The sequence below is a fragment of the Hippichthys cyanospilos genome, chromosome 10, assembly GCF_059441005.1.
Source record: "Hippichthys cyanospilos isolate Australia breed blue-spotted pipefish chromosome 10, RoL_Hcya_1.0, whole genome shotgun sequence".
Lineage (NCBI taxonomy): Eukaryota > Metazoa > Chordata > Actinopteri > Syngnathiformes > Syngnathidae > Hippichthys > Hippichthys cyanospilos.
The window spans coordinates 14,294,807-14,313,946 of NC_142378.1; the positions used below are offsets into that span (position 1 = coordinate 14,294,807).

General features: G+C 38.8%; 2 protein-coding genes and 2 long non-coding RNA genes across 5 annotated transcripts in view; 1 reads left to right on the top strand and 3 right to left on the bottom strand.

The window, feature by feature from the left end:
- cachd1 (cache domain containing 1) overlaps nucleotides 1–814 on the bottom strand; it is a 56,858-nt gene extending 56,044 nt beyond the window's left edge. Inside the window, exon 1 of the mRNA XM_088425613.1 lies at nucleotides 223–814. Coding sequence (XP_088281739.1) covers nucleotides 223–471 — 249 coding nt within the window. The 5' untranslated portion in view covers nucleotides 472–814. The remainder of the gene's footprint in view (nucleotides 1–222) is intronic.
- The window catches only part of LOC148417234 (uncharacterized), a 93,571-nt gene that overhangs the window by 64,852 nt on the left and 9,579 nt on the right, over nucleotides 1–19,140 (top strand). The gene's annotated exons all lie outside the window — the stretch shown is intronic.
- Nucleotides 4,749–14,777, bottom strand: LOC148417236 (uncharacterized). The gene is made up of 3 exons (XR_015867055.1): nucleotides 14,695–14,777; nucleotides 12,999–13,129; nucleotides 4,749–5,356 (listed from the first exon to the last, which is right to left on the bottom strand). It is a non-coding gene; the product is annotated as an uncharacterized LOC148417236 (long non-coding RNA).
- Nucleotides 14,924–19,140, bottom strand: part of ror1 (receptor tyrosine kinase-like orphan receptor 1) — a 112,729-nt gene continuing 108,512 nt past the window's right edge. For both annotated transcript variants that reach the window (XM_088425616.1, XM_088425615.1), the window contains one exon: nucleotides 14,924–18,786. In XM_088425616.1, coding sequence (XP_088281742.1) covers nucleotides 18,093–18,786 — 694 coding nt within the window. In that variant the 3' untranslated portion in view covers nucleotides 14,924–18,092. The remainder of the gene's footprint in view (nucleotides 18,787–19,140) is intronic.

The following is a 19,140-nucleotide window of genomic DNA, read 5'->3' on the forward strand; positions in this document are numbered from 1 at the left end:
AGGTCCACATAAACACGTCCGACTTAAAAGCTCGCGTTGAGTTTGTTTCGCAACATGCTCACGTTTGTGTCACTACATATTCACGCTGAAATTACAGAAGTTTAAAAAGAAAAAAAAAGTTTTCGTTTTAAGTTTTGGGTCTGCTCCGCCCACTCCAAAGTGGCACAAGTAGTTTCCACAGGTTTTAAAGAAAATTCAACGACAACACAAAATGGCATTTACCTGCATAGTAAAGACTCCGAGCTCCTGTGTAGAAAGCTTCTTCATCTGCTCGGATAGAACTTGCGCTTCTTCCAGAATGGAAAACTCCGTGTCGGCTCGACAGTATCCCCAAGAAAGAGCCGAGCACATAAGAGCGAAGCTCCATAACCGAGTCGACAAGCTCCCGCGAAGACGAAGCAGCTTATCCCAGAACGGAGCGCGCGGAATCCGCCTTGCAGCCCAAGTGCTGTGCCTGGTCCGCCTCGCCATGATGGTCCGGGCTTTTCAAAGCGGACAAGCACCGAGTGAGAGCGACTACAAAAGGGCGACTACTTTTTTTTTTTTTTTTTACAACTTTGTGCTGTGCAGACCGTGTGGCCTTTCCCTCTGGGGTGACGCTCCAAAATGCTTGGCGACTCGAAACATTGCCCTTCTTCGAAATCCCCGAAGAGAATAAAATATATCCATGAGTAAAAGAGAAGTTTTTCTTCCAAAAGCTTGTCCTCGCAGCTGGAACTCCAGAAGGTTTGGTAGCGCGTGTGTTTGAGTGAGCCCGAGATTCTCTTCCACAATGGGGGTGAAAGTAAGGGGCGTGGAAACGCGGAGTCCTACAGACGTCCGGAGCACAGATCAATGGATCGAAGTGCTGTGACGCTTTTTTTTCTACCCAAGGTGCTATGACGCCTTCACGAACAGCTGGGAAATCTTTTTCAGCACCGTCGTGTACCAGTGTAACTTTATTTATTTTTTTATTTTTTGGAAGACGAAGAAGAAACTGCAATTATGAGTAATACTTAAACAGCCAGCGTGAAAATGCAACACAATAAGAATAGAATTAACCGAGATTTACTCTTTAGATTTAACATTTAGGAGTAGCATTTGGATTTTTAAAAACTTTTTAATAAACAGTACTGTATCTCTACTTCAATGAATGTTGAATGATCATTTTTTTCCAACATTGTTTGAAGCTAACACGAATTGTTGCAGGTACTTTCGGCTTCAACGTTTACAAACGACACACCGTACTAAAGGAGAAGTAAAAAATAAATAAATTCAATAATATGTTCTATGTCTCGGGTCACCAACCTTTTTGACCCCGAGAGCTACTTAATACGAAGGGCTACCAGTTTATGTGAAGACCCTGATCATGTTATTGATTTCTCACAATAATTAAGAAACAGTTGCAGTAAATATGTATATCAAGAGTAATATGTAATGTATATGTCCTTTATGCATGATTGTTTGTAAAATTCCTAGAAAGTCACAATGTTCTATCCCTTGGAAACTATTTGCAGAATAGGTCTGCGGGCTACTCATGTGATTCTCGGGGGCTACCTAGTGCCTGCAGGCACCACATTGGTGACTTTTGTTCTATGTGACCCCACTCGTCCAAACACTATATTCTGGTTAATTCTGCATTTGTAGAATATAAATTAAGCAACAAATCATCTTATTCTTATAAATTTCAGGGAGCACCCATTTTGCCCCCAGCTGTTGACTGGAAATGACATCACAGTTGCTCAGGGCTCAGGTGATTACCAAGAGTACTCATGATTGGTTGTAAACCGAGCTCAAGGCAAATGTGATGTCATTTCCAGGCCCAATTCCATTACCTATACTACTATCTATGGTCCACATGGAAATGTACATGTTGTAGAAGTGCACATAGTGTTTGCGGGCACCCTGGTAGAAGCATACAAAAACACACTAAAACATACAACACAAAAAATATTTTTTGAACATATTAAAGATGCACTCATAAGAATGTTAAAGTGATGGATGCACTGCAACCCGCCTGAGTATAATGTCACAGAATTGTGATCAGACATTTTAATCAGATCATCACTGTTGTCATTAAATGGAAATGAGCGGCAAAGTGTAAAAAGAAGACAAACGCAGCAAATTGTAAAAAGAATTTGAAACAGCTCATTAGTAAATCTCCTGATATATTCTCACTATTCTAGTCCCACATGTATCCTTGTAATCAAAAGTTTTGGGTGGCTGTGACAGCACAGCTAGATTCACACAAGTTCCCTTCAGGAGTTTGGCTATTGTTGTTGGAGTCTTCTTTGTTTTCAGACACTCTTCTTTGTGTTGCATCTGGATCTTCAGGGATACAAAAAAAAAAAGGTAGAGAAAAAAAAGACAAGATTCTCAAGATTTGCTGAGGTCTCATGTGACTTCATGCATGATTGATAGTGAGAGAAAGCAAGAGAGATGGAAGCCAAATCGCTTCTTCCTAAGACAGTTAAGCCCAAAATTGTATTTTTACCATATAAATTGCCAAAGCTTTGACATACAGTAATGTTTCACTATCAATCTAAAAAATGATTTGAGAAGACTGCAGTGGCTTGAGTGTGTGGGCGCTTACACTTTGATCACTTACAGCAAGTGAAAGAAAAATGGGGAAAAAATCTGACAGATAGCTGATTTGTTGGAACGCTCTTATCAGTAAGGAGCTTTGCTTAACAGCACTTACTCTCCTCTTAACTTAATTGAATACTGTTTGTTTTGCATCTGCACTGCTGGACTTGGTTTTGAACCAAATTGTCACTGCTCCAAGCAGTTTCAACATTACACAAACTTGTACTTGAAACATTTTACTACTACTTGAAAATAGATAATTGTGATGAATGGACTGATTGCAGGGAAGCGCTCGCCGCTCAGCAACTAACAAGTATAAGCATGTCTGACCCTTTGCTTTCTTACTGAATGGATTATCTTTGTGTTTTTGCCTGCGCTCTCAATCAGATGTTCACGTGTTGGTCAGATATTTTGACTTCGAAGAAGGATTTGTAATGAGGTCTAAGATGCAGTACGCTCACTTAAATTTTGCGCAGGCAGCGGGAGTTTTACTTCCTACCGGAGGTGTGTCCAAGTACAGTCTTCAAGGGGTGGTATCCTTAATGTTTTCCAAGTTTCATTCCCTGATTCAAATTATCAGCTAATCACCAAGCCCAGCAGAAGCTTGATAATGATATTGATCATTTGACTCAGGTGTGCTGGGTGAAGAAACTTGGAAAACATGCAGTACACTGACCCTTGAGGACCAAGTTTGGGCACTCCGGTCCTGCTCAGTGACCGAAGGAATGCGATTGTCTTTCTCAAAATGTACTGTAAGTGGCAACCAGTCAGTTAAATAGATTTTTAATCTCAAGTGTACATCTACTAAAATTGTTTTTTTGCATGATCCTGCTCACTAACAAATGGCCCTGAAGATATTACCTGAGTGGAGCCAGTTGAACCTAATGATATCGATGAGCTATATAATACAGTAAATGTAGCTTTGACAAAAACATCTTTCAACATGCTTTAAGCAATACTTTACACCCTGTATAGTATTCATACTACAGTGCGGCCAGAGGGAGACAAAGAAATCGAGAGGCTGCCTCCAATGCTTCCACAAAAAAATACTTAATTTCATTACATAGAAAGTGAACCCTCATTAAGAAAGACACAGGGATTGCTATTACAGGATTAAGCCATTTGCATTATTTTACGCAATGCCACCTGGTTTTCAAAGATAAAGAGAAACAGAGAAAGAAAAAGTAGATCTGATGAGCCCAAGACTGTGGAAATTAGGACTTTTTACCCACAGGGAGAGGTGCTGCGAGGTCTTGTTTAAAGCCAGAAAAAACAGATTTTGCGGTTTCACATGTGGCTTTAAAGTTTGTGCCGAGTGAAGGATATACTGTATATGTTGTTTTTATCCATCCATCCTTTCCTCAATTTTGCCTCAAGAGCTACTAGGCCTTGTTACCTGTGAAAATGAGATTTTCACACATTTTATTTTTCAGGATGCAGTATGTTCAAGACAATAAAGCAACTAAAGTCAGTAGAAAATTGGGAACAAAGCCAACAATATGTCATCATGCTAATTGTAGATATTATTGGTATGGAAAAATATATACTATATACGGGTGGCTCACTGGCGCAGTAAACAGCACGTACGCCGTTCCCCGAGTCCATGCAGGTTCTCTCCGGGCACGCCGGCTTCCTTCCACACTCCAAAAACATGCATGGCAGGTGGACGTACCAAATTGTCCTTACGTGTGATTGGGTGCATGAATGGTTGTTCATCTCTGTGTGCCCTGCGATTGGCTGGCAACCGGTATAGGGTGTCCCACGCCTACTGCCTGAAGTCAGCTGAGATAGGCACCACCAAGCCTGCGACCCTTGTGAGGATAAGCGGCTTTATATTTTCTAAGCTTTTGGGATCCAGTCCATATCACTGAACTATGCAGATGTCAGTAAATTAATGCTATAGTCTATTTTAGCCATTCAACCCTACGTGAGTGATCATTTGTCAACAAGGAGGCAAAATTCACACTGGTTGCATGATACATTGCTTGAGTGTGGTGATTGGAAAATGAAGCGTATTGTGATTAATGAATTAGTTAATGTATTGTTTAACTCCTCTGGATGACACTGCTCAATTTAGGGCTGAAAGCACACGGACTTGCCAGTTCTTAACCTCTTTTTTTTATTATTATTAATTTAGAAGAATCAAAAAACACAACAACTGAAGCAAAGTTCATGAAGCAAAGTTGAAGCTTCATTTCCCCATCAATACTTGAGTGTCCTTATCATAACTCTTTGCTTTTGACAACACCGTCTTCGGTCAGCCTCACATCTCTTGAAAGTGAAAGGTTTCTCATTGATTTACAAGTTGTGGAAGCCAAGTCACTTAGTTGTCCCCCATATGTCAAAAGGTTAATTCTGAAAATATTGAGCATAAATCACAGAAAATGTTTGTCACCAGAATACATTTTTCCCTCTGTTCTCAGCTTGATGTTTTCTGGACCCTTTGTCCTACATGTGTCTCAGGAACATCAAGTTTTGTAAACCCCTATGTTCCAATGACATGCTAGTTAGTCATCAGCACAAAAGGCTCATTTAAAATTACAGTCATAATTTAGAAAAAATCAATCACTCTATATGAGCCGCAAATGAGCAACAGTTTTCCTTGATGACCCAATGCCTTGGTGTTCGGTCTGTATTCGGGTTACATGTGACCAGCCTCACTGCTCCCAGTTGACTTACTCACTGGCAACTTCAGAACTTTAGAGTCTCCGGGCAGCCGTCCATCTGCTGTCAAGAAAGGCTCCTGGGACAAACTAGCTGGACTCTCTTCCTTATGATGTATCGCAAAGCCCTGCGTCACAAGGATTCACAAGAAACAGATTTAAACCACAGAGAGGCTCACATTGTGCAGGCTCAGGCAACACTGGAGAAACAGCTGCACGTATTGAGTACTCATCTATCTGACCTTGTCGTCTTTACTCATTTTTAGCAAGGGCTTTTCCCTTGCCTGATTGTAAGTTTGTGTCTTGTTTCATGACGGGAGGGGTACTTGTTTAACATATTGTGTGTGCTGTTTTCAGTTGGAAAGGTTCATCTGAAAAATTTAATGTGATTCTACAGAGAAAAGTAATAATATAGTTTGTTTTTGTACATATATTTTACAGAGGTTTTGTACTGCATCACACAGAATCAAATTCTGCCCCCTCTCGTATACAAAGTGTGTTTGAAATCTGTGTTTGACTTTGATGCAGTGCAGTGCTACACCAATTCAAATTGCACACAACACAAAACATGGTGAAATTAAAATCTTTGGCAGTAACAAACAAGCATGAGCATTATTATTTTTGTAATTGCAGCACATTTTTTTTTCAGCTCTTGGATTTGATTGCATTAAATATCGAAACTGTACCTATTGTGAAAATAAGTCATGCATCTGAGCGCAGTTTAGCAAAAAAAAGTCACAAATCACGTTAGCATGGAATAATTCAAATACATTTTATGACCGAAAAATACAGTTGATTTCAAAGGACAAATTTTATTAAAACTGAAAAGAAGACAGAAAGTGGGCCATGTGTGTCATTTTACAAATGCTTTCATTTTACAAATGCTTGTTTAGAGCAATTAAATGATTGTGTGAGCAATTAAGATGATGTGTGGATGGATGGGTGGATTATTGCAGAACTACAAAATCAGAAATCTCAAAACACAAGATACAATACAAAAAGGTAAGAATAGGTTGAAAATTCCTGCAGGTGGCAGTTGAATCAACATGGCAATGGGTCGAAAATGATTACAGACGGAAGTTAAATCAACATGGGACTGAAGTTATACATTGCTGGACAGATCACCAACTGGTGATACTAAAAACGAAAGTGACTGAAGGGTTCGCTTGTCCTTTCCAGTCTGAATCAAGTCTAGTGTGGTTTAATTACCTTCACCTCTACTCATTACAACAAATCAATAAGGACTTGATTACCAGGGTGACACCCGATTATGTATCCGTCACCATTTCTATTATTCTGCTGCCATTATTTTTTTTTTTCTAGCAATATGTTTCTTAAGTCTCTGTGTGTTTCTGTGTGTGTGAGTGGGGTGGGGCGATAAAGTAGGCGCCATACTGTTTCTATGGCAACAGGATTCTTTCAAGTTTTGGCCCCCTTTTTACAGCTGGATATAACAACCAGATCTGTGCTGTCCTCCCCCCATACCCCTCTCATCCCTCTGCCTCTCTCTCTGTCTCTCTCTCTCTCTCTCTCCCTCTCTCTCGCTCGCTCTCTCTTTCTCTCTCTCTCTCTCTCGCTCTCTCTTGCTCAACATCAAAATGTTCTCTTTGAAGACTTAAGCTGATTCCAAGTCAGACCCGAAGCTATTTCTGGGTCTATTCAGGACTGAGGTTGTGTGCAGTGCTGCATTTGACATCTGTGTACATGCATAAGAAAGACAAAAATAAAATAAAGGAGTCAGTAAACTTTGTGGGCGAAATGCGGTGGAAAAGCTGCACAGCATACATATTACACACAAACAAAAAGCTCCAGTATGTGACTGAAATGTTGCCTGCTGGTTGCTGATAATGACTAACATTGCTTCATGTGTTTGAATGCAAGTATGACTGCATGTGAGCGTGACTGTGCTGGGCAACAGCATAGACAGACCTTTAAACAAAAATCCTCAAAAGCAAAGTGACGGATGGTAGGGGAGGGGTGGGGTGCGGGTGGTGGCGTCGCCAGACTCCTTATACTATGGAGGGAAAAGAACTCATTAAATAATAAATTAAGTGGGGAAAAATTCATATGAAATGTATATAATTGTTAACTACAAACACTATAAATGGAATGGAAAAAAAATAATTCAACCATTTTCTTTAGGGCTTGTTCTCCCAAGGGTTTCAGGCTTATATGGTGCCTATCTCAGCTATTTTTGGGAAGTGGTTGGTGTACACCTTGAACTGGTTGCTAGCTAATCGCAGGGTACACAGAGAAGATAGACCATTCAAACCCAATAAGAAACTTTAGGGCAATATGGCGTGCCCAATATACATAGCATGCATGTTTTGGGGATTATGAGAGAAAACCGGTGTACCAAGAAAAAACCCAAATGAGCATGGGGAGAACATGCAAACTCCACACAGGAAGGCCGGTGCTAGAAGCAAACAAGGGACCTCAGAACTGTGAGGCCTACGTGATAACTACTCTACCACCAGAAAAATAAACGAACAACCGAATAAATAAATCTTCAGATATATTTAAAAATATCGCAATATATCTGACAACAGTAAATAAAAGTACTCTGCTCTCCTGTTAACCAATTTCATGCTGCAGAAAATTTGAGCATGCAATCTTGAAGGATATATCCTTCAGATGATTGGGCATTCCTAAGTGTGCCTTGGGAAACACTGGCGTTGTAGCTACAATTGTTTGTTAACATGCTCAGCTTCATAACAGCTCTTGAGCAACAACAGTCTGCTTCAGTTTTGATATGTTTACAACGATTATCCATTTCTTCACAAGGTAGCACATATTTAATTGTTCTGCCCAAAATAAATCAAGCAGGGGCGGAGGCAATGGCGACCACTCTCTAGCCATCCCACAGGCAATCCCCATGTCTCAGGTAAAATTTTGATCAATGTGTTGTTCACTTTTATTCCTTCGTTTTTTTTTATTTTGGCAATTTTGATTCTCCATAACAGTGAGGCTAATTTACACCTAATTTTCACCTCCCTTGTTGTTTAGAAATCTAACTGATATAGCTGCAAATTATCACTGGCATAAGGCAAAACTTCATGTTCCTCCAAAAATTATCACTTTTCAGAAGACCTAAAAACTGCCATCTTTTTTCATTATCATTGCATTGTCAATGAGCGCACACCATTTTAATCTTTTTAAGAACTTAAAAAAAACACCTATGAGTGCAATAGTACAGATTCTTGGAAAATTTGTGAAATTCATCAAATTGAGACATTGGGCCTTTTACACTGGTGTTAATGATATTGAATTATAACCATCATTGCATCAAAACTGCTACCGCCACGAATGGTTATTTCACATTGCTATATTTGACACTGTTAACCTGTGAATGGAAGAATCAAGTGAAAACGATGAAAGAAGGTGTATAAAAGATCCTGTTTCAGCATCACTCCCTCTGGTGTGGCAGGGACGGAATCCTCTGACAGGTTCCTTATTGTTGAGGAAAATGAGATGAGCTCTGAGAGGCTGACAGGTGCTTGACCTAACCTTTGAGACAGGAAGTGTATTGACCACTGTCGAGTGATCTATTACTACCTGCTTTCCTTTGTTCCGAAGAGAAGTACAAAGCAGATGCTGACTATTATTCTCCTTAAAATCTAGATACTTGATTTAAAAAAAAAAGTTTGGGAAACTTTTGACGTTCATTCATGTATTTTTGAAACATGAGGCAAACCATTAAGTCACTCGCACCTTAAATTCAACATTAAGATAGCATCTAAAGGTGAGGCACAACTAATTTTTATGACCAAAATTGTCAAATGTAACTCTCTGGCCATTTTTTTTTCCAAGGATTGAAACAAATAATTCTGGTTGAAGTATAACGTTCAAAACCTGCCCTCACTATTGTTGACAGATCCCACCAGGGAAAAGATGGCAGTTGAGCAACAGAGTGGAAGATGAATGCACATTCCTGCTCTCTATTCATGCCTCACAGGTTTGAAATCACATGATTCCTCCCAGTCTACTGGGAAAATTACAACTTGACTTGGAAACACTGCTACAGATTCACGAATCTCTGCCATCAGCTTTAAAAAAAAATGCAGGGTAGGAGATGACCTCTGTGTTCAACACAATTTTTTAACTGAATCAAATGAAACTTGGAACTGAGTTGTGTAAATCTCATAGTTAAAAGCAAAGGCAGATTATAAATTGATTTCCTCTTGAGGTCAAAATAATCCAATTAAAAAGAAAGGGCTGGCCCAACGTTTATGTTAACTTGACCCAATTTTTTAGTTGTTTTATATGAAACAAAACAGATAGTTGGGTCGGTCCATGTAATGGTTCGTTCCTCTTTTATACCCATGATAGGATTAGTTTAAATCCAACTGTTTTTAGTGTACAGTTTAACAAAGTTAAAAAATGACATGCCTACATACGTTCATTCTTTCTATGTCGCTTACAGCCCCTAGAGCGCACAGTTGCATGATTTTTTGGCATTGCTATTATTGGCTAAGGCCTTGTTATTTGCACTAACACAACAGCTGCATCAAACATATTGAAACTATCTTCGTGGTGGTGTTCAGGATTGTAATTGTATTTCAAAACATTTTAATAAATAGTAAGTGTGTACCACTCTATATTCACTTCCAAACCACTGCAAATGACAACCACAGTAATAAACAGCGCTAAATGCATGCCTCTCTGATTATGTCATTCAAAACTGAGGGAGGATCTTAGCAAAGTCCAACACAGTGTGAATGACCAAAAACATGGATGACCCCTTCCCACCCTCCGCCTGGATCCGCCCACTATTTCTTCTCTCCACCTCCCATTTTCTTTCTCTGCCTAAATTTGCCTCTCCATCCAGTAATCCATCCATCTTTGCAGAGGAATGGCGGGCTAATGCTTTCCATCTGTGTGGATCAGTTGCGGGGCTTCAAGTGTAAGGCTTGCCATTCTTCATTCACTCCCCCTCTCCACTTCAACCCTTTTTCCAAAAAGACCAGAATCTGGTTCCACTCAGCCCTTGAAGAGCTCTCCCTGTGCTGGGGCCCCTTGTGGCCCAGGGCTGTCTAAGGAGGGTGATTCAGTTCCTTGGATGTGAGCACTCTCCACATTCTCTATCATTATGAGATGGGGTGAGACCAATTAAATACATACCTGGAGGATCCATACATGGACCGTCCTAAACAAATCTCTCATTAAAAAGCAGATTAGAGTGATGTAGTATACAGTAATTTGGGCAAAGTAATTTGAGACCCCTCCCCTCTGCTTTCATGGTTTACAACCGCAGCTCAATATGAGATTTTACAGTAGTATTGTGGCTTGTAAAAAAAGAAACAAAAACAAACAAACAAAAAAAACAAAAGAAAGAAAAAAAGAGAAATTTCACTGAAACGTAATTCATCAGTAGTTGATTGAATGCGCATGAGGAGAACAATGTGAAAGTTTCACTTCCAGCTGAGTGAATTTGAATTATTTTGCTAGGTTTTTGCTATGAATGATTTAAGGAGCACTCACTGTGGTGCATTTAACTCAAAATTGTTTCAATTACACTTTGACATCAGTTGATAATAAGCATGCCCCCCCTTCCCTGAAGAAAAGTCATGAATAGGTGTCACTGCACTTTTAGAGCTAACACAGCTGTACTCGTCATTTTAAAATTCCGTAATCCTTAAGTGAACTTGCCTTTTCTCTCTAGTGAGTGCCGTTTCCACATTTGCAGTCTGACCTCTAAATTTGGATGCCCCTCACTTGCTCAACCTGAACAAAACTACACTGAAAAATTTGTACTGTACAGTACTAACATTTTGAACTGTCATAATGTATGACATTGTGCCTTTGCAAATCTTGTGTTTTGTTTTTCTTTGGCTTTGTTGGTTTTTTGGAACAAAAGGGATATATGTATAGTCAAAGTTAACCCTTGAAATTTTCGTCACTCTTGTCTTTTCTTTCTTTAACCAAATGCATAGACTGTTAAAAAAAAAAAAAAGTCTCACTGACCTGTGGGAATAAAGGGTAGTAGAGTGTGTACCTGTTGCATCATGGGTATACCGGCATCCGGCACAGGCACTTGTCCAATTAAGCTAGCATACATACGCATTTGTATCACTATTGAAAATATCCATGTATTTGTAAGACACAAATTTCATAGACCCTCATAAACTGCAAATGAATGGTCAACGCTCACTGTTGCTGGTGGTGGTGGGGTGGGGGTACGTGTGAGATGGATGTTGTAGTGGCTTCTTTGGTTGAAATCGTTCATGGGTGGTTGGGTTTTTAAGCAAACTTGGCAGATTGGTTTGCCTCTAAATTTGGTGAACATTTCATCTGCTTCCTATTTTACTTGAAAGACATTTTTTTTTTTGCCTCTTTTGACTACAACAGCTTCTGCTTGGAGATGTGAGTGATATCTGCCATCTATTGATGAAGACTGTTATTACAATTTCCTATTCTCTCCAGTAAGGTAAAGCAAATTTATCTATGTTTATTTATTTTTAAAAAAGGCATGTTATAGAAGCTGTAACCAATGTGAATCATAATTTAGCATGTGAAAAAAGTGGTGTGGGGTGCTTCGAAAGTCTTGAATCTTCTCTAGGCTTTTAAAAAATTGAACATTTCTGGATCTTGGAATTAATATTTCATGTTCACTTGGGTGATATACGCTATTGAACCAATGTGGAACGACACAACATCACATGAAAGATTTGCACATGCCCAGTTTTACTTTCCTTTTCCCATCTACTCCTTTTATCTTCTACTATCTACCTCTGCTCTTGCACTCCGTTGCACCCAGAGATGTCGTTAGGGTTAAAGCTCCACTGGGGCACATGCCCCTCTACTCTATTGGTTTGCAACAGCAATCTGTCAGAGGTAGAGCCCACTTGCCAGAGCTGCTCAACATAAAACAATAAGTGAGGGGAGGAGGCAGGGAAGGAACAGGTCACAAATTAATGAATGTAAGGAAACACATGGAGATACAAAACTGCTAAAGAATAAAAATACAAAAAAATACAAAACTAAAGAATGGAGTTTTGTAAAGGCTGTGTGCTTTCAGACTTATTTTGAGCAGAGTGCCACTTAGAGGATTCAAACATTATAACTGATTGATGAGGTATTTTGAAGCTTCAGACTGTCACAAAGAAATAGAAAGAAAACAATGTCTTTGGTTGTTTACATTCACACTTTTGGTGCATGGGCACTCAGGCTATAGAAAAATAAAAAAGTAACTCTTTCACTACACTGTATATCCTTTGCGAAAATGTATTTTGGTTACTTCATTGAGCTAGATCAATGATATTTTATAAGCATCTATCTGTAAGATATCTGACAGCTGTAGTGCTCTGCAAAATAACACGGATTGTACCTTTGTAAGAGTGTAGAGTCAATTAATATGGATCAACTAAAGAAAGTTAGCATCTGATTGAGGTAAATTTAACAAGTGAAATTCCAACTGAAATTAATAATCGTGTTCTAATTACAAATACAAATGTAAAAATAAAGGAATGGTTGGAATATACAATATACAGAATATATAGAATATACAAACTATTTTATCGGGCAAATTTTAAGTGAATCATAAAATTAAACTATAAGGAATGTGTGTCATTTTTACAATCAATGCCTAATTTGAAAGAGTTTTCCTCCACAAATTACGAAATTAACCGAGTTCAAACGGAATAAACATGTTGAGGATTTTCATCTTTCCAGAGCATTCAACTGTATTATCTTCATCAATATTGCATGAACGTACAAATAAACATTCATTCCAACTTCTAGTTAACAACAGCTTCAATATTCACGTCAAACCTCTGAACAGTTGAAGAGAATCCCTCAAGTTTCATTTTGATCCTCCCAGCGAATGAGGATGTGGCCTGATTCCAAAATGAACTCTTCTTCATCTCTGCAATGCACCATCGCCGCGCTGCTTCTCCTTTCTCCTTCAAGACCCCGATACAGAAGAATTAGACGCCATTGATCGTGATTCCTCCCTCTTTTGGTCTCCGTGCTTTGAAGCCACACTAATCCCACTTGGCCATTCTCTGCACTTTACCTGTACCTCTCCACTCCCTACCATTAACCAGCCAGTCATTATCTTCTTTACTTCAAAGAAAACAACAAACATGGTACAGCCACATAACTCAAGAGGCTAAATGTGAGTCCTGTGGCAGAAAGTGCACTCGAGGCTTGACCGCCATTGGTTGACATGGAGTAGTTGTTTGGGGTTAGTGGACAGGATGCTGCTCCCTTTGCTTTAAACAAGAGGTTGGAGGCAGGGAGTGTGCAGGGAGTCTTTACATGGAATTGGGCAAATTTGTGTCTAAGCTGCTCCCATATCATGCCAGGTGGAAAGCAATGAAGTGTATATATACATATGGTTTAATTAGTTTGTATGTTTATTTTTAGGTATCTAAATATTCTGGTGGATTTTCAACTGTTATTCCTTGAATTAGGAAACATTTTTCCTCCAGTCAAAACAGTCCAATGGTGGCCTTTCCAACCTCAGTGCAAGTTTTGATTAACTGATGATATGTTCAGAACTTGGGGAGTTATGTGAACCAGGGAGTAAACGATAATGACACAACAGTTTCAGAGAAGTAAGATATTCCCCATTAGTTTATTAGAACAGAATAAAAAAAATAGAATAGCCTTATTTATTAATATTGTATTTTTTTCTGTTACCAGTTTATTACGCTTTTCTGTTGTTGTTTTTGTCAGAGCTCACAAAGTTAGTCCTTTGAAAATATGCTCACTTAACATAAGGCCTGAGCCAACATTTTATCTTTTTACTACATCACTACCAAAGTTAATATGAGGGAGTGTGTCGTTACCAAAATGCATACTGTATACAGTATATTTTGGCAGTAAAACATTTTCACTTTTGAATAAGTAATTTTCAGCGTCTGTAGGCCTTAGTTGTCTTTGTTTTTACTTTTAAGTAAAGGACTTGAATCAATATTAAGCCAGCCTTTTTAAACTGTACTTTGTACTCACCATCAAACAAACATTTCCCGTTTTCTAAATTTCACTTTAGTGTTATTAGAGAAAGAGCCATCTTTTGATACATGAAGTCTTACGTAATGACGTATCGTAAACTAAAATATGTCGAAATATCAGCCCATTCATGTTTAAAAAAAATGATGATTGATTTAAAAAAGATAATACTTTGCATGCTTTATCTTTGAAAAAAAAAAAAAAAAAAGTAAGTACTGTATATAGAGTAGGCTTCGTAAAATGGACTACCTTGGCTGATTAAACCAAAACAAACAAATGAAACTCAGTACCCTCAATAATGCAGAAAGTATAAGTTCTTATTCCCAAAGGCTTAATGCCTACGCACCCGTAAACTCCAAAGATGAGCTCATGTCAGTCGTGCGTCGTAAAAGGAAGCATTGAATCAAGATCCACCTCAGTGCACATACCACACGCGCGCGCGCTAAAACTATAACGGTTTCACGTTTCTTTCACAAGCCAAATACATCTAGTCATGCATTAAAATTATTACCAGTTGATCCTTATGAGTTCCAGCTCATGGACTTCATCTGCTGCCTAAAATTGGGACTGACATTACTAGAAAATGAATGGATGCATGGACGATCCTCAAGAGACTCTGTGGGTGGAGTTTGCTGCCACCTAGTGATCAAAACATGCAACTCAATAACTTGTGAACCACACACAAAATGTATACCCACAATGCACATTTAACTACAGTATAAACCAAACCTCATTTAATAATGACTGCAATACAAAATCACCTGTGCAAAAATATTCATACAAACAAGAGGCCTCTTGGTCAAATAGTACAAACAAAAATATGTAAACTTCCTCTAACTGGCACCCGGTGATGAATTCAAATGGACTTTTACAGTTTGTTCTAAAAAAAAACAAAAAGAAAAAAGAACACAAAGGCACAATATTTTCACCAAATAAAAAAGGACTTTGATATAAATTCACAGTCTTGCATACAAGTGGTATTTGCATTGCTACATTACAAATAGGCTAAAAATCCATTCGACTAAGCCAAAAGTTGCCTGTAAAACAAACTGTCAAATTCATTTGGACTTAATATGATAAAGTAAAACCCAATAAGTTAAGAAAAAAGAGATCGTTTTCATCAAGTTCAATTAAAGCAAAATAGTTGAATGTATAGATTTAACTGTCAGAGTTGCTAATGCGTTTTGTGCCATTACAAAAGAAACAATTACAGTAAATGTAATTGGTTTCAATGTGTGCAGAGGAAAACAATGAGAACACAAGGCAGTGATTGTCTGCTTCATAGGTAGTCACTTTCAATAACACAAGTTTTGTAACAGTTTCTTTTAAAGCTGCATTGGCTTCTGGGATTCACGTGCTCGGATAATGACCGAAAAAGGTGACATTATGCTAAATAAATCGCAAGGCCCTTAGCGTACTGAAGAAAATGAAGAATATTGTCGTCCGTCCAAAATAAGTACACTTGTGAAGTATTTATGTATTAAGGTTTCAGCACAAACATGAATCCTTTTAAAGGTCAAACATTATTATTTGTTCTTCAGTCTAATTAAAAACAATAACATTCTTCTGGTTGAGGCCGTAATAATCCATGCATATATATAAAAACATATTTCATCATTAAAAGGTAGCACAACTCCCACGTCTTTGTGGCAGTAATAAAAAAAAGGAAAGTTTCCTTCAAAATTAAAACATAAAACGCAATGAAAATAATAATAACCAATCTATATTAAAATATACAAGTCTCAAATGTTCTTTTGTGATATTGACGAGTAGGGGAAAAATGGCAATGTAGGATAAATGATAAACCCTCAGAACAGTTTGCTTGCATTCTTCCTTGGCAGATAACCTGATTCCATATTTGCAGGAATTAAGGCACAAAGTGTCAAAAGAGCAGAGAGAAAAAAGTCAACTGCTTCTACTACTGTCTTGTCATTGCAGAGACATTCAGTTGTCATGTTAAAGGGATATTGTGTGACGACGGGAAAAGAGAGAATTCAAATATACTCTTAGAGGCTGGGTTAATGCATATAACCAACTGTTTAAGTGAGAAGTTTAAGTTCAAGGTAAAAATGTTCTTAACAAAATTTTTAGTCAAAATTTGACATTTTGATTATTATTCCTTTGGTGAAATGAGGCAGCAAATTACACGCAGGCGGCCATTTTGCAACATGCTTTTAATTGAAAATGACATTACATTACCAAAAGGCTCAGGTAATGACGAGAGCTGTCAAAATCAATTGATTTGCAGATAACTAATCGATGATCTAATTAATCAATGACTATTTTGATAATGGAGTGACATTATTTAACTTAAAACTGTCCAAATCCTTCAATTACAGCCTTTCGGCACTAATTATTTTGATTTCTGTAGAACTTCATGAAAATAGGCGGATTACTTTTGTCTTTATTCAAAGGATATTTGCAAAGATTTGGGACACTGATGACTGAACCAGTAATTGAATGAGCTTTGAAAAGGTTGTGGAGCATAACATCAATCCCTCTTAGTGCTATTGCTTAATTTTTCACCTGCTAAACAGTACCACATAAACAACAAACACTAGCAAATAAACTTAAATTGGGAAAAATGGTTTTATAATAATACATTTTTATGTTTTTTTTAAAAATTTGATTAATCAATGGAATATTCAATGGATCTAAAATTATCATATTGATTCAAAACATTACATTTCTATGGCATAAAATGTATGAACTGTGACAAATTTCATCTAACTATATTAATTCAGATTTTTTTTCTCAGGTTTGATTTTTGTTACATTATTTTATTCTAAAAATTGTGTGCTGTCAACAGTTTAGCTTTTCCTTGAAATGTAATTTTTTTTTGTATTTTTTTTTTATCCCTAACAATACTAAATAAACAACAATAATCTGTAAGTAACCTGGGACAAAATCAGTACGGAAAAACACAATTTTATCTGATTATTGGAATAATTGATGGAACATTTGTTAGAATAATTCTAAAAATACAGAATAGCGACAGCCCTTAGTAACAACCAATCACGACTCATATTTTTCTGGATCTGGTCATCATGTGACCTTCACAAGATATGCCATGACTGGTCTTTCCCTGAACCTTAGGAAACTGTGATGCCATTTTCAGTCAAAAGCAAGTGTCAAAATGGCCACCCTCTCAAGACGGTTTAAAAACATGTGGATTTTGCTGCTTCATTCCTATTACACTACGAATGCAAAATCAACCAGAACACCGTTTATGTAAAAAATAATATTGCGAAGAAATGTTTTGACTTTACTTATAACTTCAAAGATCATCTTAGGTGCCTTAAGGCTGGAAACCTTAAATTCCACTTGCAGCATGTTGTTGCTTTTAAGACCTAGACAGTGCTTACTTCCAGTTAGTGCTTCTTGGAAAAGTCTTGCTAAACTGACATTGTATTTTTAAACATACAACTTCAGGGAAATCACACTGATGCTAGAAAGCATTCTGATTATTACGCGGGTCTTAAACTGACAACAACCTGGCACGCTTTTAGACTATAAAATTTGGAAGGCCCCTCTTCTACTACACCATAATTAAAAGTTCTCTTGAAAATATAACTTTGCATTTCATTCACTCTTTCATTCAGGACTTACAAACAGTATTTACACACAGGCTAAAATATTTTGAAACAATATGATAGTAAGTACGGGTTGTGGGATTAGCTGGCAACCAAATCCAGGATGTACTCCACCTCTCGCTCAAAGTCAGCTGAGATAGGCTCCAGCTCCCTGGCAACCCTAAGGACAAGTGGTGCTGAAAATGAATGGATGGATGTTTATGTGTCTGGTTGGTGAAGACTCAAACGTTCCCACAGGCCAGTCTTCACATGGTGGCCATTAAAGTCTTTGTCGACAAATCACAAAGTCGGAAATGGCGAGCATCCCTTTTTATATCTACAGGTCTGCAGTGATGACAGCGTCATTATACATCAGCACGTCAGAGTCAGGCGGAAGCAACGCCGATGTTTGCGTGTGGTCCAGCTGTCCCGCCGTCTTCTGAGACAGCTGTCCGTACGCTTGGACCGGGGCTGCGCCGTTCCCCGGCATGATGCAGTGTGACAGCAGCGGCGTGTTAGCGTCGTGGTTGGAGCCCGTGGTGGAGGGGACGCCGCTGACGTGACCCGTGCTGGTGGAGCCGCTGGCGCTGCTGGGCGAACGGCTTTTAGGGGGCGGCATGTGATGCTGGATTACCCGAGCGGGCGGCGCCGGGGGAGGGAAGTGAGCGGGAAAAGCCGCATATCCTGGCGGGATGGGGTAGCCGTTGACAGGAATAAAGCGCGGGTGTGTTTGAGGCACCGCCATGGGTGCCCATGCTGGGATGGGAGCCATCTGGCCCGGCGAGGGGATCGCCTGAGCCGGGTAGAGGTAACCCGCGGCGGCGGCGTAGCGAGGGTTGCTCAAGTTGCTGACAGGGCTTGCGCTCAGCGAGGTGGTCTGGGTGGTGGCGTTGCCCCCGCCGCCGGAGGGCGTGCTGGAGCTGGCGTGAGACGATGGCCCCTCCCACGCTCGGAGGCGGCTGTGGATGTCTTTGAAGCGCGGTCTTCGCGCTGGTCCCTCTTGCCAGCACTCACTCATCAAACCATAGAACCTGAAAGGACATCTCACGTTATTCGTTTCATCCTTTATTTGGCAGCTTTCCTTAGGGTTGAGCGATTTTGGAGTTTTTTTTGTTTTTTTTTTAACTGTGATTCTCTTTTCCTTAATAATGCGATTATAATGTCAATGCTCAAATTTTCAACAATAAAAAGTTTCCACACGGCAATTTGATTAATATGGTGTTTCTGGAATATTAAACAAAAAGCAAAATCGCCCTGTTTTTATTTTAGGTGTCGGTCATTTTGACACTTGCTTAATTCATATTTTGTAAATGCAATATTAACAAATGTTAGCCTTTAAAAAAAAAGGAACGTGGCACCTAAATTTGAGCATTGGGACTCACCAT